Raw genomic sequence first — 25,617 nt, forward strand, 5'->3', positions numbered from 1 at the left:
CTAAGATCAGGAACAAGACAAGGATGTCCACTCTCACCACTATTATTCAACATAGTTTTGGAAGTCCTAGCCATGGGAATCAGAGAAGAAAAATAAAAGGAATACAAATTGGAAAAGAAGAAGTAAAACTGTCCCTGTTTGCAGATGACATGATACTACATGTTATAGTATCCTAAAAATGCCACCTAAAAATGCCACGGAATAAATCTACCTAGGGAGACAAAAGACCGGTATGCAGAAAACTATAAGACACTGATGAAAGAAATTAAAGATGATACCAACAGATGGAGAGATATACCATGTTCTTGGATTGGAAGAATCAAAATTGTGAAAATGACTATACTACCCAAAGCAATCTAGAGATTCAATGCAATCCCTATCAAATTACCAATGGCATTTTTTACGGAACTAGAACAAACAATCTTAAAATTTGTATGGGGACACAAAAGAACACGAATAGCCAAAGCAGCCTGAGGGAAAAAAACGGAGTGGGAGGAATCAGACTCCCTGACTTCAGACTATACTACAAAGCTACAGTAATCAAGAGAATATGGTACTGGCACAAAAACAGAAACACAGATCAATGGAACAAGATAGAAAGCCCAGAGATAAACCCACACACCTATGGTCAACTGATCTATGACAAAGGAGGCAAGGATATACAATGGAGAAAAGACAGTCTCTTCAATAAGTGGTGCTGGGAAAACTGGACAGCTACATGTAAAAGAATGAAATTAGAACACTCCCTAACACCATACACAAAAATAAACTCAAAATGGATTAAAGACCTAAATGTAAGGCCACACACTATCAAACTCTTAGAGGAAAAAATAGGCAGAACACTCTATGACATACAACACAGCAAGATAGGACGAACACTCTTTGACATAAATCACAGCAAGATCTTTTTTGACCCACCTCCTGGAGCAATGGAAATAAAAACAAAAATAAACAAATGGGACCTAATGAAACTTAAAAGCTTTTGCACAGCAAAGGAAACCATCAACAAGGTGAAAAGACAACCCTCAGAATGGGAGAAAATATTTGCAAAAGAAGCAACGGACAAAGGATTAATCTCCAAAATAGATAAACAGCTCATGCAGCTCAATATTAAAGAAACAAACAACCCAATCCAAAAATGGGCAGAAGACCTAAATAGACATTTCTCCAATGAAGACATAGAGATGGCCAAGAAGCACGTGAAAAGCTGCTCAACATCACGAATTATTAGAGAAATGCAAATCAAAACTACAATGAGGTGTCACCTCACACCAGTCAGAATGGGCATCATCAGAAAATCTACAAACAACAAATGCTGGAGAGGGTGTGGCGAAAAGGGAACCCTCTTGCACTGTTGGTGGGAATGTAAATTGATATAGGCACCATGGAATCATCAGAAAGTCTACAAACAATAAATGCTGGAGACGGTGTGGAGAAAAGGGAATCCTCTTGCACTGTTGGTGAGAATGTAAATTGATATAGGCACCATGGAGAACAGTATGGAGGTTCCTTAAAAAGCTAAAAATAGAATTACCATATGACCCAGCAATCCTACTACTGGGCATATACCCAGAGGAAACCATAATTTAAAAAGACACATGCACCTCAATGTTCATTGCAGCACTATTTACCATAGCCACGTCATGGAAGCCACCTAAATGCCCATCAACAGACAAATGGATAAAGAAGATGTGGTACCTATATATAATGGAATATTACTCAGCCATAAAAAGGAATGAAATTGGGTCATTTGTTGAGACGTGGATGGATCTAGAGACTGTCATACAGAGTGAAGTAAGTCAGAAAGAGAAAAATAAATATCATATATTAACGCATGTATGTGGAACCTAGGAAAATGGTACAGATGAACCAGTTTGCAGGGCAGAAGTTGAGACACAGATGTAGAGAACGTATGGACACCAAGGGGGGAAAACCACGGTGGGGTGGGGATGGTGGTGTGCTGAATTGGGCGATTGGGATTGACATGTACACACTAATGTGTATAAAATGTATGACTAATAAGAACCTGCACTATAAAAAAATAAATAAAATAAAATTCAAAAATTAAAAAAAAATTAAGGATTTCTGTTCAACAAACAGCACAATAGAAAACCTTAACTGAGCATAAGATTGGGGGGCAAAAAAAAAGTAACAGCTGACATGCCAGAGAAGGTGCAAGAAACAGCAGCAGAAATAAGCATCTCAGATTAAACAGAGCACGAGGGCACTCGGAGCACGAAGTTAATTACTGAACGTTGTGTAGAAACCAATTTCCATAAATCAGCAAAGGTGCTGCATTGTAAGCTACAGGATCTCTGGCAACTGTCCCTGTAAGCGCATCTGGCTTAACCGCCAGCCTCTGTCCCCAAAGGGAACCTACTTCTCATTTTTATGTCCTGGAGTTGAGTTGGCTGCACACAGAGTTACTAATGGACAAAACTTCATGATTCGGCTCTCGGTCCAAACACCAGATAAAGAGAGGAAGTTCTTGGGGTTTTATTATATTAGAAAGAACAAGTTAATGAATGCAGATTATACAGGTGAAGGAATCATAATACAGAACTGAATAGGATTTGCTAATATTATATTCTACATTTTAAGACATCTCCCCAGTATGGCCCATAAAATTGTCTTAGATAAAAGCAGAAGGGTTTTACATGAGGGTTCTTTATGGCGGTGCTATTTAAGTGTAATCCATGGTAAATAATGCTAACAAATGGAATATAAATGTTTTAGTGTGAGGCCTCTTCTTTACGGCAGTGCAAAATCACACTGTTTTATTCCAAAGGCAATTTCAATGTGAACAAATCATCATTTTCATTAAGTTCTGTTGCCAATGCCAGCCGTACTCCCTGTAGGATAGCTCACTACAAGGTCACACACCTCCCCCAGTGCCATCTCTCAAAGTAACTTGAAGGGCTATTATCACACTGTTTCGTTATGGTGCCCTTTTTCCATGGAACCCCAAATGCCAGGCTCCAATACTGAATCTGCGTTTTCCTGCCACAGTATCTGCAGAAAGGCTGCTCACAAACAAAGAGGCCATTAATCTGGAACAAGGGTTAAGTCCACCAGCTGGAGGGAGGGACTGACCCAGTGCTGATTCTAAGCAAGAGTGCAGGTCAGATGAGGAGTCCAAGGCTCTGCTGTGTCATTTCCGGAATCAACGGCCTCACATGGCATCTTTCCTATGGCCTTGAGAAGTCTGCCAAAATTTTAGAGGTCACATAGCAGGAATCACAGGGTGTTCCCCTCCCCGTCACGGGGACGTTTACTCAGGCACTCAGCAGGAGAGAGAAGATCCAGGAGACAGAGACGAGAAGCTGAGTACCGGTGCTGTTCAAGCCTCTGTCCTTAGGTGTCCCTGAGGCACTGCCACATTCTCGTCTTGGATTTCATAAGACACCCCAAGTTCCTTATCACAACGTACTTCGGCTTATGCCAGTTTGAGTGGCGTTACTGGCACCGGCACCCAGAAGAATTCTATACATCAGAAATTCTGTCACAAAGGAAGAGTGTATCAAAGTGCCACTGGGACTTAGAAAAGGCAGGGACGAAGTTGGCCCGGGGAAGGAGGATAGCTGTGCTCACACAAGGCTTGCCGTGTGCCTCGTACACATGTGAATTACACACACGTACACATATGCAGATGGACATGGAGAAAGAGAGTGACAGCTGGACAGGACGGGAGCAGAAGATGAAGTTTCTGGCCCGGTGGGTTTTAGGACTGGGGCTCGGGCACGGTGTGCGCCGAAGTAAGAGCCCACGGAGGGGAGAAACGGAGAATCGAGATGGTGCTGGTTGGACGGTGTCGATTCTCAGGAGTCTTGGGACTTTTAGGGAATAGGGTTAAGAGTTTGGTTCTGAAGAGGAGAGAAAGGAAAGGCCTCTGTTTCACTTAATTTCACAAGGACATGCTCACAAAAGCTGGCACGTGCCCACCTCCTACCCTACACGCTACACAGAGCACTTCTGCATAAATCATCTCATTTGAACCTCTTAATAACCCCCATGATACAAGAGGGCAGACCCTCTATCCTCATGTTACGCGAGTCCTGAGGAGGGCGGCAGGTCTGCTGCATCTGCGTATTTCATTTACAAGAGGAGTTATACGCAGCAGCTGCAAGCATCATCTTTTTTTTCTTTCTTTCAAAACGATGAGTCAGAGTTAATCCACAGTTACATTTCCCCAAGCACAGCAGAAAATAGTTATGTGCGTACTGTCAGGGGACAAAAATAAATTGTCACCCTCACCCTTTTGCCCCCCGTGATCAGCTCTCAGCCCCGTGGAGTGAGCAGCACAGGGTGGCCACGGAGAGACACGGGAGGCCTCTGCGCGGCTGTGGCTTGCCCTTTGCTTTTGGAAATCTTCCATGCTACAGGGCCGCTCTTCTTCTCGCTTGGTGCCAGTGCAGCAAACAGCGGCTCTCAAGACAAGAAGATGTCCAGGCAATCAACACGTGGTGATTCTTGGGCTTAAGAGGCGAGCAGTTTTCAAAACTGAAACCTGTTTCTTCAGGGGGTGGCCTCGAGTGGTGACTGGCCGGCCGACGACAGAAGCCCTGGGGTCAGCGGTGAGAGACGGGAGAAATGGATGCAAGCGACACGCCCTCACCGTCTAGACTCCTTTTTTCTCAGGGACCAGAGTGAAAGCCAGGAGCAGAGGGGCTTCACTACTTGAGAGTTAAGGGATCACAGCTAAAGGAATACTGTTTCCCAGGCTTTCTGGGCCGCATCACCACCACCCCCACCCCTGGCCCCACCCCACCCCCCCGGGGCCCCAGGCCTCCCCGCCCCCTCCGCCCCCGCCCCCAGGCCCCTGCCCACACCCTTTCTAACTTGCCACAGTCCTGTCACTCTGGCCATTGCTATCAAAGAAAAATGCACTCAGCCTGAGTTTGCTACAGATACTTCATCACCTTACATCACATCCTATGACTATTTCTTTCCTCCAAGCTACTCCCTCAAGGTATATTTATCACTAGCATATTCATCCCTACAGCTAGTTAGGAAGGGGCCGGGCCTTTTCTGGGACCTTCTCTCGGGTGGGGAAGCTCTATTGAAGCCAAGCTGGCTAGCATCCTCAGAGGCGGGCGTCCGGCTGGGACTATTTGACGTTTCTCCAGGCGATGTGCTAATCTTCCCAGGAACCTCAATGCCAAGGCCTTCTTGACATGCACTCGGTTTAGGCCTCTCTTTCCCGCGTGCCTCTGAGCTTCCGCTGGAGAACGGCAACCCTTTCCCCGCAAGAACAGACAGCTCTAAGGGAGGAGATGGCTCCAGAGGAAGGAGATCAATCTTAGACGAGATAGGAGCTCACCTGGACCCTTTCCTCCTAGAGATTCCAGTGCTCCTTTAGGGAAGAGTCTGTTGAAAACATTAGATTTCCAAAGAGTTTCCCAAAGTAATTGATTTTCCAAAGTGTTTACCGGGAGAGTTTCAATATAAAACTCCCTGCGGTTCTAGGGAAGGGCTCGGCGCTGCTCAAGAGCATGTCGTGACCTGTCACCCGTCGTGACCTCTAGGTGAGGTCCTGACACTGCTCTTCAGGACCATCCAGGGTTGGAGTCTTGGACCGTCCACTTGGCTGCTCTTCTTGTAATGAGAAACTGTCTCCACACTCTATTTTCTCTTCTACCTTTTCACGTCAAAGGTTAGCTTTCTTAGGGGACCCTCCACTTACTTAACCTACTCCAAATTCTATGCGCTATTTTAAGAAATATTTGAGAAAGAGTACCTCTAATATAAGCTATATTTCTCAAGTGCTTGTAATCCTAATGGCACCACTGGACAAAATGACTGAAAAATATAGGAACTGAGACGAAGCACGGCAAAACAGTAGAAATTCTACAGTTTCCATTTTAAGTACACTCTGCTTACAAGGTCTTTTGGCTGGCTGCTCTCTCGTGCAAATTTGATAAATGCCATGAATATCATAACACTAAGATTAATACATTGTCAATCACCCCCTTTGATAAACACAGTGGAAATTTTAACCATGGGCCTAACGTGTGGAAAAAATTGAGGATGTTCTCTTTTATTAATGCACGAGTGAAAACTAAACATCAACTGAAGGGCCATCAGTACTTAAACCAGAAACCTTTATACAGGGACTCGAATACCCACTCAGTTGCAGTGAAGCTAAGCGGCGGGTCGGGAACGAAGCAGCAGTTCCAGAGTAAACAGGGCTGGGACTGGGCGGCGGGGAGCGGGCTGCGGCGCTGGGAGCCTCGTCACACGGGAGGAGCGCCTGCCCTTGAGCTTCCTGAGCCTTCCCTTCAGCATCCCGGTGGTTTCCGCGGGGGCAGCCGGGTCCCAGGCAGGTCTGATACCAGCGGGGGGAAGCCAGCACCCCTCCCATGGTAGACGGCCCTCCTCGGTGAACTTGAGGGCAGAGGGGAGCGCCCCAGGAGACAGATGCTCAGACTGTAATTCTAAGGCCTCAGTCTTATGTTTAACAACCATACCCCCTTCATATCTCCATTTACCCTTAATTACAAAGGCGTGAACTTCGAGTGGGTTTTCCCCAGGTGACGGTATGATTCATGAGGAAGGGCCATTTGCCTACAAGTTTTCCCGCCGAGAAACACGAACGCTGCCAAGAATCCTCCTCTGTTCAGTTCGGCCTTACACCCCTGTACTCCACTATCCCCCGCGCCCCTGGGTTTCTACGGGCCTGGCCCGGCCCCATCTCCCTATGTTCCAGTGGCCAAGGGCAGACACTTTTCCAATGTCAGAACAGATATTTCCTAGAGGGTAGCTTTCTTTTTTTAATTCTAAAAGTTACTTTAGAGAACGTTTGCCTCTAGTGGGGAAAATGCTTCAGGACACACCAAAGCCCCGGGCTTGCTTGCACCACCAAGGGCCACTGCTCTTAGGACTGGGGACGGGCAAGAGGAACGAGGGTAGGGCTCAGCCAGGCGCCTGCTGACCCGCGGGCACACGGCTACCTGGTCTGTTCATGAAGTCACAGTGGCCTAGGCCCGCGATGTCGATTCTCTTCATAAAAAGCACCATGCTGGTTAGGTTGGCTTCCTGCATTTCCGCTGGCTTAAGTGGCCGCATGTCTTCGGAGGCAAATTCTTCAGAGTACAGGCAGAAAAGTTTTCCTAGAAGAAACCAAGGAAAATGGTTTTAATGTTTCTGCGTTGCCTCCGGACAGGAACTTACGTGAGTTGGTTTTGGGGTCCGCAGTGCTACCTGAAGAAGATGAACCGAGAATCTGCTTGCGTATCTCTGCTTGGCTCTGGCTGATGGGCTGCATGACGAGTGAGTTTGCTCTTATTCTAGGGTTATACACCTTTAAACGAAAGACAGCTTCTTTAGCATCAGCTCACTCAAGATTTAGCAGGCTCGCTGGCCCTGAAGTGACTGCTGTTTGCACACTTTACTTCACGAAATGCTCTGCTACTGACTCATTTCTTTTGTACAATATTTATTATTGTTTCACTTGCCTTGAGATGGAAACTGCAAGAGCTTTGATAAATGGATTTAAGGGTTGTCTGCTTTCACTGTAGCTTCAATAAATATGGAAGCTCTGTATCATATGCTGAAATACAAATGCCACTTCTCAAAGCGCTATACTGCTGACTCGTGTGCCACGTGGAGAAAAGGATGATCATCTGACAGTGCTGCATTTCCTCAAGGTTCTATTCAAATTGACTGTGATCCCAGGGGTCTCATCTTTATTACATATGCTGGGTTTTTCCAGTCCTATCAGCTAACAGAAAAAATGCAGATGGCGCTAACAGTGATTTTTCTTAGGCGTAGTTTAAAGGTAAGTAACAACCCTGGGTTCTCTGAATGGTGGACTAATTCAATAAGATCAATCCAAACTGGTTCCAAGGGAACCTTCCTAATGGCTGGAATTGCCCTGTCACAGTAAACAAGGATATTTAAGAGACCCACAGTTTCCTGGCGGGGTAAAAGCCACATAACGTCTAATAATGGTAAACGGATCAATACTTGGGTAGATTCTTTTCAGTTTAAATGCTATGATTTCTGAAGTCCCACTGTCTTTGAGAGTTTGAGATATCCTATTCCCATTTTTCCTAATTTTTAATTTAAGGATAGTGATTAAAAATATACAGACTTTTGAAAAAATTTAGGATGGAATTTTATCATGCAAACTATAAAGCCAAAATTTGCAAAAATTAAACCCCGTGTCCTTGAAACTAATTTCTAGTAAATTACCTGGGGGGAGGTGCTAATTACTTTGATAAAGGGGCTACCAAAAACACTCAAGGGATATTTAGAAGAAAAGATCAGTTTAGGAGTCAAGTAATTTGCTTTAGTAGTTGTCTTTCCTTAAAACTTTTTCCTGTGGCCCCTCAACCAATTTAATTTGTTTCCAGACTACCAACCTGCTATAATGACAGGCAGTTACATGTGCTCAAGACTTTTGTTACTGGACGCAATAGTTCTTCTTTGCACACATGGCCAAATACAGAGAAATCCCCAGATCATATAGTTCATCCTCACTTTCTGGCCAGTAAAATGGCAGGAGCCCAAGCCAATCAGCGGCAGTCTATTTAACCTCCTCCACAGTAATTACCTTTCTTCTCTCCACCCCGACATCAATAACAAATTTGACTGTGTTGCTCCCGATCAAAGATTCCCCAGGGCTAGCCGTTAACACCACTCGTCTCTGATAAACTTGGCATCTTTTTTCTGTTTCATCATTTGGCTTGAACAATGCACATTTCTCTTTTGGATACAAAGGAACAACTACCAGCTCTCCAAGATCTGGGTTTAAGTTAGATCCTTCTTGACAGATACTTTCATAGGCTTTTTCAATATCCTAAAGTAAAAGAATAACATCATCCATGAGAATAAAGTACATTACAAACAACTTTCTCCAAATTGTATAAAACGACAGGCAAAAGCTGCGTAATATATACAGGGAAAGAAATACTTGTGTCGTTTTCTATAGGTATCGTTAAATATGAAAATGAGATATAACTGCGTAAGAACATGTCTTTGGGGAAATTAAATATAATTTATAAATAATTTCAGTGCTTTTAGTCCAAAATGTCTTTCCTCTTGTGAAATGTACTGTCTTTGCCTTTATGCATTCATCCTGCTATTTTTCTAGCTTGGTGCAATTTCTCATATTCATTAACAATGACAGGTGAATAAAAGTTACTCTCACATCAGTGATGATGCATCACTGTGCTTTAATGGTGGCAGAACTAAGAATTCTAAAACAATCTCTAGATTTCCAACAGAAGCATATATACATACACATTCCACAATCAGGGGCGCTAATCTGGGTCATCTTGAAAACTATTATTACCCATTAGCACTTTTAAAAAAAGCAGAAATGCAATGAAATAGGCAGGAAATATTCACTGCTATTTATATATTTGTAAGATTCAGGAATTTAGAAATACTCTTTAAAAATGCTTCATTGTCAAACACACTGAATAAAAGAGTAAATTATGTGCCCTAAAACCACAAACAAGTAAGTATACTGGTGTAAAATGCTCAAAAAGCAAGACATTTTACGCAGTACTTTTAAATTAATTAATTAATTTATTTATTTATTTATTTATTTTTGGCTGCATTGGGTCTCCATTGCTGCGCGCGGGCTTTCTCTAGTTGCAGCGAGCGGGGGTTACTCTTCATTGCGGTGCGTGGGCTTCTCATTGCGGTGGCCTCTCTTGTTGTGGAACACGGGCTCTAGGCATGCGGGCTTCAGTAGTTGTGGCACGTGGGCTAAGCAGTTGTGGCTCGCGGGCTCTAGAGCGCAGGCTCAGTAGTTGTGGCGCACGGGCTTAGTTGCTCCGCGGCATGTGGGATCTTCCCGGGCCAGGGCTCAAACCTGCGTCTCTTGCATTGGGCAGGCGGATTCTTAACCACTGCGCCACCAGGGAAGCCCCGCAGTACTTTTCTATTTCTCAAATCACAACCAGATTTTTAGGACCTCATATAAAAAAGATGTCACTTAATGTAATTCTTACTCCTTTTAAATTTGTTTCCAAAATTTCTTTTTTTGTGTGTGTGGTACGCGGGCCTCCCTCTGCTGCGGCCTCTCCCGTTGCGGAGCACAGGCTCCGGACGCGCAGGCTCAGCGGCCATGGCTCAGGGGCCAAGCCGCTCCGCGGCATGTGGGATCCTCCCGGACCGGGGCACAGAACCCGGTTCCCCCGCATCGGCAGGCGGACGCGCAACCACTGCGCCACCAGGGAAGCCCTAAAATTTCTATTTTTTTAAGGCCCTAACTACCAGATGGAAGAAGCCCCATTTCATTTCATTACATACATTAGATTTCACTAAAAATCTGAGTAAAAAAGATGCCTTCCCATGACTGTTAAGTCTGAGTCCACTGTCCAGCGCCCCAGCTCACCTCTCCTTCCTTCCATGCCACCTGGTATAGTGGGATTGAACTAACTCAGGGGCTTTGTAGGTGGACAGATCTGCCTAGAAAAATAGTGAGACCTCGGGTGAGCTATTTGAAGGTTATTCCTGAGCTGCTGAGACGCCCCCAGGAAGCAGGGCAGAGGCTGCCCCCTGGGGCCCACACAGCAGTTATCCTGGTACCTTCTCCTGTTCACACTTCCCTTTTCTGCAGGGTTGGTTTACTTGGGGCAGCTTTCTTTTTAACCAAGCAAAAAGCAGGATTATTGACCATAATGAATGAAAAATTGCCAGCTGGAATAATCAGAACAAAGCTATTTCTTCCAATTTTTATAATTCTAATCATGTCACCATTTTAAGTGAGGAAAGCTTAGAAATTTCTACGGAGGAGAACAAGTCCTCGAGCTGCGTCTCCCTGCACAGGACATTCACCACTCCTCCTCGGTGGCAGGTGGTAACCTCTGCACGTGGTGCTTCACCCTCCACAGCTACCCTGGAGCTGAAAGAGGAGATTCGATTCCAACAACTCACTCAAAAATTTCCAACCAAAATAACCTTCAAACTGCGATGAAATATTGCACCTAGTTTAGATTCCTCAAGCTGACAGAAAACTTGGAGGCCATAATCTTCACAATTTAAAAAAAGTACTTAAAATATTCATTCGGCGCTTCAAACTGTTTACTCATTTCCTTCCTATTCAATGTGTTCAGAGCGTTTACGTATGTGGGGCTTTCCTACAATACCTGCAAAACTCAGGAAAACACAGCAACCTGCACTGAAGGAAGATATCTGCCCTCAAATGAAAGGCCCACAACTAGATGGACTATTTCACAGGAAAACTTTCAACCTAAGAGCGTCTTCCTTGTGACAGCTTCAAGCTGCTCGATAATCTGGCTAGATAGTGTCATTAACCTTAATTTGTTTTCTATTTAATCTACTTCACTTTTTTTTCAGGTTACAAGATGGTGACGTGATAAGGAACAACACACTGCAAACATGCAGGGCTCCAAGTCTCAATTAAGCACAAGAGCCAGGGGAGCACGCAGTTGGGGGTATTAATTCACAGCAGGTGAGGGGCTAAGTGAGCAGTGCAAGAAAATGTGAGGCACCTAATGTTCACCAAGCCAAACGTGAGAGTATTTCTGCAACTTTAAATGGATTTCCTAAGAGAAAAAGCGACAGTTAGTACACTTCTGTTAGACTGCTTGGGTTTGTTTTCCTATGACATCTGGTTGCTATGGCAGATTTTAAAGTTTTATACAGACATCAAGAAAGCTTCAAACAGCATGGGGAAAAATGATCAACAGCTGTTAACATGGATTTCAGAGCAAGACAAAACTTTCCAAGAGACAAATTCCAAGACCATAGGAGAGTGTCAATCCTGACGTAAGTAGTGAAAAAGAAGAAAGTCCATCAGCATACTGAACTATGTTCCGCCTTTTAGGTGGTAGATGGGGAAAACAAACCCAGATAACACCTGTGGAATTTGGGGCTGAATTGTGAGGAAAAACACTGGTTCCCAGAGAAGGTATGCTCCAGCCCGCAGAACTGCTGCCCCACACGCTGGGCAGCCTGCTGGGAGCCTCTGGACAAGGAGGACCCCCCCCCCCCGCAGAGATTCCACTGCTGGACCCGGGCCACATCAGCAGCCCCTGCCAAAATGACGGATCCTCATTCTCTGAGGCTCAGAACTGCAAAGTCCGCCCAGAGCTTTCACTACACTATCACATTCATGACTTTCAGGACTGATGGTTTCTTTTCTTTTTTTTTTTTTTTGCAGTTCGCAGGCCTCTCACTGTTGTGGCCCCTCCCCCCCATTGCGGAGCACAGGCTCCGGACGCGCAGGCTCAGCGGCCACGGCTCACGGGCCCAGCCGCTCCGCGGCACGTGGGATCCTCCCGGACCGGGGCACGAACCCGCATCCCCTGCATCGGCAGGTGGACTCTCAACCACTGCGCCACCAGGGAAGCCTCTGATGGTTTCTTAATAGGAAATATCTTTCTGGTCTGACTTCGAGGAAGATTATATTATTTTCTAAGCCCTGTGGATTTTATAGTTTCTACCACTATCCTAGGTAAAAATGCATCTTCTAAAGTTTGACAATTCAGAAGTCACTATGCCATTAATTATAGCTTACATTAAACTTGTAAGAATCAAATACTTTAAGAATCAAATATTACCCCCAATTCTGTTATGAGCTTTATTTTTCAAAAATCAATTTTGGAAGTTTTGGTCACTCTGACTAAAGATGACTACGCATCCTCAGTCTTAATTATACTGTCCCCCACCCAATCCACCCCGAAATGTATGCCTTCTTTTCACCTGGCAATTCTTTCAAATGTTTCAGACTTCTAATTCTGCCATTCCTCCCTTCCTTAGGCTTCAGCCAGTTATACTGGGAACCTCTAACTGTTTTCATAAATCCTTCTTCTGTCTCCTTAATCATTTTGTTACTTCCCTCAGGACTTTCTTCAGTATCTTGAATCATGCGGGATTAGGGAATGATCATAGAATAAATCACTGTAATCGGTAGAAGATTTACTATTCAAGAAACTGTGTATAATTTATACAGGAAAAATTGAAAATATGCTGTAGTTATCATATATTTGAGATTCTAAATTGCTTTCTTTATGGAAACAGATAAAATCTAAGTTGTGAGAAAACTGTCTAAAGTTCCCCAAACTAAAGGATCAGTTATCCTTTATGCTTTGACTATAAAGCAGAATAAATACTCCTGAAGGTACTTGTGAAGGCGTATGAATACTTAAGACAAGGCTCTGGTAGAGAGCTGAGGTACTTGTCTTTGTTCAGCTGGTGGCTCAGCCAATATCATACAGTTTCCTTTTGGTTTCTGTTTAATCACTGGAATCACTACATATCTGGGTCATGGTCTAAAAGCCAGTGCTTTTTTTACTCTATGAGTGAGATGACGGGTAGGGGAAAAAGGCTAGGAAATCAGTCTCTAAGAAGAAAGGTCTAACTCTTGAGATTCTGGAGGTTTTTAGATTTGGCCCACAGAGCAGTGGAGAGAGAAGCAGGGCCACAGTAACTGCATTAAAAAAAAAAAATGCAACCCCAAATGACACCTTGACTCTATAAAAGCAAAAAGGGATGCTCAGCTGTACATTTCCCATTGTTCTTTTGAAAGACATTGTCAGATATCGAAGTGAAGATTTTTCTCATTCATCTTTTTAAGAAAAGTGTAGGGAGATAGCCTTCTGACTGTGCTATAAATTATATTTTCCTGCCTAACACTCCACTGACTGCTGTAGGAACATTGTGGGTACTTTTTTTGTTCCCTGACTCTATGCCAAGGACTTAGCTTATGTCCCGCATCTCCAGCACATGCGCCTTCCATGAGGGAGGTGGCCGTAAGTGTGAGATGAGTGTGTCTTCTCTACTGAGACAGTGAACAGCAAGCCTTTGGAGCAGCCCAGGATCTCGCCTGATCCCATGGAACGAGGTCAGCTCTGGAGGTCAGCTCCGGAGATCAGCTCTGGAGGTCAGCTCCGGAGATCAGCTCTGGAGGTCAGCTCTGGAGATCAGCTCTGGAGAACAACTTTGGAAGTCAGCTCTGGAGATCAGCTCTGGAAGTCAGCTCTGGAGATCAGCTCTGGAGGTCAGCTCTGGAGATCAGCTCCGGAGGTCAGCTCTGGAGGTCAGCTCTGGAGATCAGCTCTGGAGGTCAGCTCTGGAGGTCAGCTCTGGAGATCAACTCTGGAGGTCAGCTCTGGAGATCAGCTTTGGAGATCAGCTCTGGAGGTCAGCTCTGGAGATCACCCCCAGAAATTCCTCAGAGTCCCCACCTCCCCACCCTCATTCTGTGTTTCACAACAGCTCCTGGGTTGGTTGGTTGGTTGTTTATGTATGTATGTATGTATGTATGTATGTATGTATGTGTGTTTGTATTTATGCTGTGTCTTGTGGGATGTCAGTTCCCCAACCAGGGATCGAACCCATGCCCCCTGCTGTGGAAGCACAGAGCCCTAACCACTGGACCTCCAGGGAAGTCCCCAGTTCCTGCTTTTAGAAGCACTTCCTGGTTTGCTTTTCAGAAGAGGTTTTATTTACTCTATATCAAGGATTCTTCTAAAGTAAGAAAAAAGAGGTGTGATGGAACCAAATAGCAGTCCCATCAGTTAATTAGTAAACTGAAACCTGTATGTTAGTTATTAAAAGGTTCCCAACAAGGTTAAAAGGTTCCCAGTAAGTAAACTTATTACTCTCTTAGGTTAGAATGAATATTACTTACTTACTTGTTCACAGGCCAGAAAGACTACAATGTCACCCTTCTCAGTGGAGTGGTGAATTTCAAAGATAAGGCGTAAAATAGACTCAAAAGACTCCTTCTGAGCCCCACTAAGGTACACAACCTCCACTGGGTGCTTATTTTTCACTTCTATGAGAGGCACGTTTCCATAATAAGAACTGAGTTTGCTGATCAGGTGAGGTGAGGAGTTAATTATGAGCTTCAGTTCCGGTCTTGCCAGTAAAACATCTTTAAGAAGTCCAAGTAACACATCAGTTGCAATGCTTCTTTCATGAATATCATCTAAGATGATGACCCCATAGCTACCCAGAAAAGGACTGGACATCATTTCTCTCTGTAACATATCATCAGTACAATACCTACAAAGAAGAAACATGAAAGTTAGAATACTCTCATGAAGAAAATCATATTAAAAAAACTCCTAACATAAACAACAAAAATGCCTTTCCTATATCCTTTTGTCTAAATCAGGAGTTTAAATCTTTATCGGGGGCCAAGAGTTCTCCAAGTTGATAAAATCTACAGGCCTTCAAAATAGAAAAATACACATGAACAAATTTTAAGCACAGTTTCCATGTGTTCACAGACCCTCTAAAGACCATCCCTGAGCCCTAGGTTCCAGACCTCTGCCTTACATGTTCATTACATATATTAACAAGAGCTACATTTAACATTTGCCCTGAGCTTTTTCAAGAAAAAGTAATTCAGCAAGATACCCTTGTCTGGTAAGAGATCCCCCTGTTCCATCAATGTTAGAATTTTGAGTCAGAGCACACACTTCAAGAGAAAGATACACGGATGACTGTCCTCTCTCAGGCTCACGGCCCAGTGAGTCCACTAGTAGGACTCTGTCAGTGGCACATTGTGGGAGATGACGTCACCAGGGTGTTAGCAACAACGAGTTGGAAATGTCGCCCAAATAATAACCACACGAAAGCATATAAAAAGTGACCACCTATTTGAGGGCAGCGTTCCTGGAGAAGGAACGGGTCATTAGTGATTTTCATGGATTTCCAGTAGTTCTTGGGGTGTATTGAAAAATAATAGTAAAAATAAATACCTAATAGTCATCCAGCACCATACAAACATCTTTCTGACACTATTTACATATCTACCTATATTATTCCTTGAGGAAACCAATTTCATAAGTTTTCTACCGATTTCAGGTATTTATTTTATGTGTCCCTGTCTATGGCAGGTCTGAAACTGCTATTCTTAGAAAGGCCTGCTTGCAAAGTTGGCCCTTGGCTGGCATTTTGGGAACTTAGATTTGGGAGGGTTCTCACCATTCCCAGAACTGATGCTTACTGTTTGTAACATGGTCTAACCTGCTTTCCTTCTGGGAGTATGGAACTTTAGAATACAGTAGGAGGCAGAGGGTGCCTATGTGACAAGCCCCCAGTAAATACCTAGGCACAGTCTCTAATGAGTTTCCTTAAACTCGTTGCTGCAACTCACAGCTGGAGGAACTAAGCACATCTCGGGTGAGTCCACTGGGAGGTGCTCTCAGAAGCCTGTGCCTGGTTTCCTCTGGACCTCACGCCTTGCACCATTTCCCTTTGCTGACTTTGCTTTGTATCCTTTCACTTCAGTAAATCTGAGCTGTGGATTAACTATATACTGAATCTTACGAGTCTTCCTAGCAAATCATCAAACCTAGGGGTGGTCTCGGAGACTCTGAAACAGTCCTCAATTAACCCTTTTCAAGGAAGAAAGAAAAATGAGAAAAGATTTATAAGTTCCTAGTGTGCGCCAGGCATTGTGCTGATAGAATAGTTCTCATTTAACCTTTAGAATAAATCTTCAAGGTAGACATTACTATCCCATTATTTATAAATGAGGAAACAGGTTCAGAAAGGTTAAGTACCCTGCATAAAGTCATAAAGCCAGGGAGAGAGTCAAGATTTAAGCCTGGATGTCTATTACATCTCATGCCACTGTCAAATTATAAAGACGGGTCCCTTGGCCGCCATGGATTGGTAACAAAGCCCATGTTCTCCATCTCTGCACCTTGATGAGATCAGAACATTTGCTCTCTGCCTTACTCCTACACTTGTTCTCATTCTGTGTCTGTCTTACCAAAAGAGCAATGATAAGTTGCTGATTATTCCTTTTCTCAAACTTAACGAAAATATATTGAATACTACAATATTATACTTTGTGCAAGATGCAAACAAACAGAGATGCATCCAAAATCTAGGTTTCAGGTCATCTTCTGCTGAGGGTAATTAGTATGATACAATGATATAAGTACTATTGCCTCTTGTCTGAAAAAAAGTTGTTTTAATCTATGCTACTTCCTTAGTGTTATTCCCTTCTGAGCAAAACTCATCTAAGCACTTATCTGATAGGAAGAAATGCTTCCTCTCTGCCAGGCAGAGGAGGTGTGTGTGCTATGTAAATACATCCAGGCTTAATTAAAAAGGGAGAAGATGTGACTCACCTAAAACTCTAGGAGACTCAGCAAGCTAGACCTAGCCTCCCAAACGATTATAAAAAACTAAGGGAATACTGAGGATCCACCCTAAAACGTACCATACAAACCTCTAGTTTTCTACATAAGACAGAGATCTATTTCTCACCTTCATATTAATAAGATCATGTGTACAAGCGCTTCAGAAAATACTGTTCCTGATGACCATGTAAAAAGATGGATACATTTTGGAAATGTAATTTATTTTTAAAATTTATTTTTATTTATTTATTTTTGGCTGCGTTGGGTCTTTGTTGCTGTGCGCAGGCTTTCTCTAGCTGTGGCGAGCGGGGGCTACTCTTTGCTGCAGCGCATAGGCTTCTCATTGTGGCGGCCTCTCGCGTTACAGAGCACGGGCTCTAGGCGCACGGGTTCAGTAGTTGAGGTGCACGGGCCCAGCTGCTCCGCGGCATGTGGGATCCTCCCGGACCGGGGCTCGAACCCGCGTCCCCTGCATCGGCAGGCAGATTCCTAACCACTGCGCCACCAGGGAAGTCCCTGGAAATGTAATTTATATTCTAAATTCTTAAGACTGAAATTTTGAAAGCTAAGAATATAGGAAAGTTTTATTAATATTTTCTGAAATTATATGTATTGAATTTGACCTTAAAAACTTGAGTAATTTCTAAAAAATTCTGTGTTCTAGAGGGTCCATGTTTGAAATGTATGTCACTTCCACAAGATATTGTGATATCTAGTTCAGAAAGACTATTTTAGGTATATAATATTCAGGTATCCACTGTTTTGAAAAAGGCCAGAAAAAAGCTTAAAGAAGAACTAAGCTGTTCTATAAAGAATCCAGAAAAATGGTAGTGGCATAAAGATTATATTTACTAAGTACCTATTATGTACCCAACAGACTAGATGCTAAGGAGTTACAAAGAAAATGAAAAAGACAATATCAAATACAGAACACTACCTTCTATAATCAACAGTCACCCTTAGATCCTCTTATTTAAATAGCTATTCAATCTAAGCTTATCAAAAATTATGGCTAGCACGTGTCTCCAAGGAAATGAATGCGGCCGGAATGTACCTTTTCACCCAAATCACCCAAATCGCTAACAGATGCATCGTGCTCCCACACACCAGTCATGGGCAGCAGCTCCCTGAGTCCTCACAACAACCCTGTGAGCTGGTGTGTCAACCACCGTGTTTCACGGACGAGGAAGCGTAAGCAGAGAGGCTGGGGGACTTGTGCAAGGTGACGGGTGGGTGGGTGGCGGAGACACTCATTTTACAGCCACGCCGCCTGCTCTTCAGAGCACAGAGCACCAGGAGGAAAATAAGGGACGACTTTCTTTTTCTCTTATCATATAGAGCTTTTCACTACCTTTGACCCCTTTGCTGCAACTCAAACCCTGTTAGCAATAAATCAGAGTATCTGCTGACTCTGCACTGGTTGGGGGATGTCAGGGTGGAAAGTGCAGCATCCCAGCAACAAGAGTGACTGTAAAGTACAGATGAGATGACCGGGCAGCCCGGCAGAGGCAGAAGGAACCAGAACCCGCAGTGGCCAAAAGGGGCTGCTAGTTTCCCTCCACCTTCTAAGGTGTACCTGCGGTTCAGCTTCTCCACACCTGAAGGCTATTTTCTACATTAAGAAAGGAAAGCTACATGCAGATAACAGCTAAAAAAAATTTTCAACAGAAACTGTAGTCCTTCCTTTGGCTGTTAGGATTGAATGCTTGCAGGGTTTTCACCATAAAGCAATGAAAGCCAAGTCCCAACACATAAGAGATGCTTAAAAAGGTGAGATGTGTCTTTGACCTACTCTGACAACATTATTGGGTTACTCCACAATTATTTATCTCTGACTTTCTAAAAAGAAAAATATATATATATATATGCACACGATCCATATAAATAAGATAAAAACATCATAAGATTTCATTTTAAAAGTGACTACATCCAAGAGTCCTTTTCAAAAGGTTTCCAAAGTCTAGTCCATCCTTAATTAAAACCATGACCACTTGAGAGGTCTCTTCAAAATGTAAAGGATGAAGAATGAATCTGCTAGGCGTGGGGATCCTTCACCCTTTCAGGGTTGCATGTCCTGTCCTGTCCAACTCTCCAACTAGTCTGTGAGTTCCCAAAAGCAGGGAGGTTTTTATGCTTATTTGTATCACTATTGGACCATTTGAATGATAAATAATTTATAAACATATACAATGACTCGGGGACATCATGGCCAGAATAACAGAAGGTTACATATATTCAAGGAGTTCAAGTCATAGTGCTACTGATCGGAAGATTCCCTATGGTGTTAACACCAGCCTGAAGACCGATGTCCTCTATTTTTGAAGATAACATTTGAAAAATGTTAAAAGCAGCTTAGTACAAACCAAATGAGTTACACAGGCTTTCTGAATGGGAGAAGAACTGCACCAGAGTCTGCAGCAGCCAGCTGGGACCAGGCACTCGTCTTTCCTTCTGTTATCAAGTGTGTTCAACATCCTCCATGGGACAAGCATGTCAGATGCCGGGGATACGAGTGTGCAGAAACCACCCCTGCTATACTGTACTGTACTGTGCTGTGCTGTGCTGTACTCTGCTATGCTGTGTCACAGCATCCCTGTCACACTAGCGTAGGACATCCCCAGTGATGTGCCAGGGCACTGTGGTGTGCCCAACTGGGTTAGAGACACGCAGATACACTGAGGCTGAGATACTTGTCTCCTCAGACCTTGGGGCAGTCAGGCAGTGCCTGGGACAGCTGAAGCCCTTGAGATGGTCATCTTTGGCTGCAAGCAGCTTTGACCATTTCCTTAAGGTGCCATAAGATACTCTCACTTTCAATGACGGCTGTGATAGAAAACTGCTTGAGAAACTGGCCCAGAGCAGTGATTTTTTCGACTTCTCTTTTTCCTTCTGTTAAGCTCTTGGAAACCACTGTGTAAAGGAAATCTCAGAACTGTGGTAGCTACTGAGAAGGGTCCTTGGAACCTGTAAGAATCTCAAAACTAGAGTTTGAAAAACACTGACCTACACTGCCAGGATGCAGGCTGAGACCAAGTTTTACAGAAGCCCAGCAGAGAGTTTTCCAATTTACACTACGGGAGGGTCAGGGAAGCTTTCCTGGAGCAGGTGACCTCTGCATGGGATCTTGTATGACGGGGAGGAATTAGCCAAGCCCGGAAGAGGCACAGACATTCCATGTGGAGGGAAGATCATGTGTCAAGGCACATGGCACACAGAGAACCACGTGTGTCAACACAGCTGGCACACAGACAATGCATATGGACCCACTATGAGGCGGAGCTCCAGAAGCACAGGTTGAAGGTCTTTGGGGCCAACCTAACAAGTCATGACTTTTTCCTGAGGATTATGGGGCGATACGGAAGAAGTTTAGACAAGGAATCCCTGACGGTGCCAAGGTGGGAAAATGACTGGTGCATGTCAGGCTGGTGACAGAGTGACGAGTTACTATCACACGTTACAGGTGTGTAAAGCGGAGAACGCAAGAATACGCTCTTCTGGGATGGCAGAGTACAAGCCAGGAGCCATCAGGTACAGCAGATGAAAGCCCCCGAGACCAACCTCAAGATCGTTTCACTGGTGCAGCAGTTCTCAAAAGGAATCATGTAGCCGACTTCATGACCGATGTTAACATCCATTTCGTCTGCCACCCGGAGGGCGAGCTGGACCACAGTCTGCTTGTGGACCTGTGTGCACACCACGCCCCCGTGCTGGTAGCGGATGGAAAGGCAATATTCAGCACACCACTGAGGAACCTTTAACAGGGACAAATGAGACAGGATCAGCCCCGCTAAGAAAGCAACAGCAACACCACCAAAAAACCTCCAAGGGTTCACCTTATAAATGATTTGTTTTCTTCCACCAGTGAATCACTGGTGGGCTGCACTACAGCTTAGCTAGTGAAACTCAAGAATCTGTGTTTATGCATAGAGTTAGTACGAGTAAATAAAGTTAGGAATAAACAGCAGTTAGCAGGGACTGTAAAAGTTAAGACTCCAAGATGAAAAAAAAGGAAGATAAAAATAAAAGGCAAAGTAAAAAAAAATTTTTTTAACCTCAGCCGTTCTGAAAAGACTAATGTATTTAAGATTATTATTTTCTTTCTGGTTAAAAGAAAGCACCATCAAAGATATGGCTTCTGGTATCGACTTTTAAGCTTTAAGCAATGTAAATATTAAATAGCATTTAGATGAAAAATAGTAGTTCAAAATGAAAACATTTACATTTAAATCTAAATGACCATAACAAAATAACCAGATAAGCCTACTTTACATTTCCCTGGCAATAAAAGCTAAAATACACTGGCATTTATCATCTAAATACAGTGAAAAATAAGCTCAGCGAGATAATTAACCAATCCATCCATATTTGGAAAGAGCCAATTCCAAGACTGCTCTTGAGTTATTTATTTTTAAATCCTTTTACTGAAAATGTATTATGGTTCAATTGATTTTAAAGAGTTCATTTGCATACGAATTATTATAGTACAAAGTACTGAATTCATTTGTATGCCGGAATCTTAGGGCACTGTCAGTGAGTTATGCTTTGTTACATGTATTTTTAAAATAAATCATTCTGAGTGTTTTTTTAATAGATCCAAGGTATTTAAAAGTTTCAGCATTTTTAATTATCTTCAGATTTGCTATTTACTAGAGCCATCGTGGAATTCTTAGAATTTTTTAAAAAAATTAATTAATTTATTTATTTATTTTTGGCTGCGTTGGGTCTTCGTTGCTGCGCGTGGGCTTTCTCTAGTTGCAGCAAGCGGGGGCTACTCTTTGTTGCGGTGCACGGGCTTCTCATTGCGGTGGCTTCTCTTGTTGCAGAGCACGGGCTCTAGGCGCACGGGCTTCAGTAGTTGTGGCACGCGAGCTCAGTAGTTGCGGTGCACGGGCTCAGTTGCTCCACGGCATGTGGGATCTTCCCGCACCAGGGCTCAAACCCGTGTCCCCTGCATTGGCAGGTGGATTCTCAACCACTGTGCCACCAGGGAAGCCCGAATTCTTAGATTTTAATACTCACTATAACTTGAAAAATAAACATAACTTACTAGAAATCAAGTGACTCCAAAATGAACACTTGCTGCAGACTGCAGATTCCCAATGATTAAACGTGTAAATGTAGTTCCTCTATTTCAAGATGAGTGTCAGCCTTGTCAACAGGTTGAAAACTAATTAGCAACTTTTTCCTCAATAACCCACTTTGTTCTATGAAAGGTGAACATTTAACACGCTACACTCAGGAAATCTGGAATCAAGGTACATCACAAGTGACCGAAGTCAGGAGTTCTAGACCTGGTGTGCCACTAGTTTGTTATTTGTAAATCACCATTTCTCTAAGCTTCAGTTTCCTTTCCTGTAAAATGGGTTGAACGGATGAGACCTACCCTTCAAGTCTGAGCTCCTGTGCCATCTTCTCCCCAAGGCTTGCTGTGATACCTCCCCTCCACCCCCCACCAGGAAGGAGACACCACAGTGTACTTCCGGACAACCATGGCATGGACCCTGGACCATACTTCCTGCAGTTGCTGGTCTGTTCCAGTGCAGGTCTGTTCACCCCACTAGACTATGAGCTCTGGGAGAACAGAGATCTGTCTTGGTCACCAAAGAATCTTAAATAAGTTTATTCAATAAATACTTGTTAAATGAACAAATTAATTTCTTACATTTTCCAGAAATATTTTTAAATTCTATGATTCGATATGTTCTACCTTGAATTGCTTCACAATCACACCTAACTGGGAATTCACATAAAAGTTTCTATCTCCCTCATTCCCTAGGAGGTTATTTTTTATCTTTGTCAAATCCTGACTTTTTAACCCGATTCCCTATTCCCTTCATATCTCAGTCCTTAGCTGAGACCTCAAATAACACTTTTGTGAGAAATTATATTAAAACTGTTTGAATCTTTGTCTCCCCACTAGAGTGGAAGATCCTTAAGGTGGACATGCGTGGTTCACATTTCCCCCAATACTTAAGAGAGGACCTGACACATAAGAGGGATAATAAATATTTGGATGGATGAAGACATTAGAATAATTGAAAAGAAGGGAGCGAAAGGCTTAGACTCAGGACTTAACACGGGAGAGAAGTAATAAAACCAAGGGACATTTATTTCTAAGGAAGAATGAACAGTACTCACTAGCAGACTAATTATGCATAAGAAGAAATAAATATTTTAAGATCTCTGACTTAAAATACTAGGGTAATGGCATCGTTAACCACCAGAAATTTAAAAGTAAAATAAAATAGAATGAATGAATGAAGCTAAACAGTAGCATAAAGTGCTTCTGGGGGGAGCGAAGTGTTCAAGGGGAGGGAGAGAACCTTCAGGAGAGCCGGGAAAGGGGTCAGGGTTAAGGTCATCTTGATGGGAGGACATCCAGGTGTAGCCAGCCTGAGATCAACTGCAAAACAGGCCAGGAGCCTGAATGAGGGGCCAGAGCTAGAGATACACACAGAAGTCCTAGAATTTCAGAGCTGAAAGGAATCTCTGGAAGGCATGTAGGCCACGGCCTCATTTTACACACGAGGAGGAGGGTTACTTGCCCCAGTCATCCTGCCAGTAAACGGCACAGCCAGAACCTACCCACAGCTTCCAATTTCTCATCTAGCATAACTTCCGCCAGGCCGTGGTTGCTTCCGAGCACCTTTATACAAAGGTAGTGATAGAAGCCGTCAGGTTCTCAACAGTCCACACTTTTTACTACTCTTCCTAGCCTGACAGCAATGTCAGGGGACAGTACTACGAAACAGCAGGCACCATTTTACACAGCTAGAATTGCTGCTGAAATGACACCATCCAGTTTCACTAAAACACCTGGATATACTTACTCAGTCTGGTTATTATTCTAAGATCCAGGAGAGCTGCTTTCCAACTCTAGCATTCTACATGATTCAGATGGTTATGGGCCACGTTCCCAAGGTTCTGCTTTTGTTTTCTGAGTGCATTTCATTTATTTCCATTTACTCACATAAACGAATTCTGCACGATTAGACTATTACAGTATGTTTATAATGTTATAAACATCATATAGGCCCGGCAGTGCAATAAATATAAACAATCCCACAGTCCTCACTGTTCTTTTTGCCCTCCTCCACAATAGAGCAAATTATTTCACCTATGAGGCAAAGACAGTAATTCAGAAATGGGACAGCTCTTCTAAACACCAGTTCAAATAACCAGCGAAAGACTGAACACATGCATATTGGGCTTAATGTAGGGATGTCTGCTGACACAGCCCAGCTGAAAGTTGAGCATAAGTGACAACTGGTCGCGGAGCACCCGCCCCATATGCAGCTCTGACTGCGCACGAGGCGTCGCCCCTTTCAGGAAGTCACACGTGGATGACGACAGTACGTGATGCAAATGCAAACTGAAAGGGTCGTCTCTGAACAAAAAGGAGAGACATATGAAATCATCTCTCCCAAATGTAACCACTGCTGTGCTTTAGCATACCTTCCGAATCACTCTAAGCAAGCTAAGGCACACTGTGAAGTTTGATGCCTTAGCAAACGCAAAGTATCGGCTGAAAAAAATTATGATTCAGCAAATGCCAGAAATGTGAACATTTCATAATTTCAAGCGGCACTAAGATTACAGCTTCACAGGGAACTCTTGCATTCTCTGCACTTACAGCAAATACCGTACCATTCCGCGCCCTGATTCTGATTCTCCTCTGGGATTGGCTTTTTCTTTGTCCCAACAGTACCTCACCCTTCTCACCAAGGCATTATGTGCCTTGAGATTTCATGTCTCTCTCTATAGTTTCTCTTCGGAAGATAGGTGCCCCCTCTCCTCCCTGGCATCTAGAACATACTTTAGTACTTAGCAAAAGGTGTGCAATTTGGTGAACAAAACAGAAAACTGTTCTTTTATAACTGAAAAAAACAAACCTATTTACAAATTTACCTGGGCCTTTCAGCAATAGATAACACCCACATTTATATATTTGGTCTAGAAAATTTCCCTACTAGAAATCACAACTTCAAATATTTTCATTCTGAACTCATCCAACAACTTTTTCACGTTCTCTCAATCCAGGTTTAAAGGCCGTTTGCTGGACCGTGTGAGGTGCCACAGGTGCTAAAGCCTGAGCGGTGAAGCCGGTTCCGGTCCCACAATCAGGATCAGCGCAGGCGCTGACAAAGCGCGACCGGCTCCTGGCTCTTATCTCCTCCCTGAAAGCAAATCAGCGGGACTCTGGCCCATCTGCTGCTACGAGAGTAGGTAAGAGGGGTCCTCCAAGTAACCAAAGCCTAATCTACATCAAGGCTTTGCCAGCTTGACTTCGTAACTGGAGCTCTACAAGTTGTACAGATTCGGAACGCGAAGCCAAGACGCTCCATCCCCACCCGGGGCAACAGGCAGGAGGCTGGGCTGCTGGACCCTGGGAGGCTGGGGCCCAGGATCCTCGGCTGGTCCTGATCCAGATCAGAACCAGGAGGGCAGCAGAGCAGTCTCACTGCTGCCACCGCAGCAGGAGGACAGCCACATGAGTCACAATGGTGTGGAACCTCCTGCCCCTCCGTCCACG

At 43.8% G+C, this 25,617-nt stretch overlaps 1 protein-coding gene across 4 annotated transcripts in view; it reads right to left on the reverse strand.

Annotated features, from left to right (window-relative positions):
- DHX32 (DEAH-box helicase 32 (putative)) overlaps positions 1-25,617 on the reverse strand; it is a 62,279-nt gene that overhangs the window by 10,003 nt on the left and 26,659 nt on the right. For all 4 annotated transcript variants that reach the window (XM_024121187.3, XM_055081081.1, XM_028480906.2 and 1 more), the window contains 5 exons: positions 20,643-20,836; positions 14,616-14,988; positions 8,555-8,800; positions 7,201-7,300; positions 6,951-7,109 (listed from right to left, as the gene is read on the reverse strand). In XM_024121187.3, coding sequence (XP_023976955.1) covers positions 6,951-7,109; positions 7,201-7,300; positions 8,555-8,800; positions 14,616-14,988; positions 20,643-20,836 — 1,072 coding nt within the window. The remainder of the gene's footprint in view (positions 1-6,950; positions 7,110-7,200; positions 7,301-8,554; positions 8,801-14,615; positions 14,989-20,642; positions 20,837-25,617) is intronic.

This window comes from Physeter macrocephalus, chromosome 20 (assembly GCF_002837175.3).
Source record: "Physeter macrocephalus isolate SW-GA chromosome 20, ASM283717v5, whole genome shotgun sequence".
Lineage (NCBI taxonomy): Eukaryota > Metazoa > Chordata > Mammalia > Artiodactyla > Physeteridae > Physeter > Physeter macrocephalus.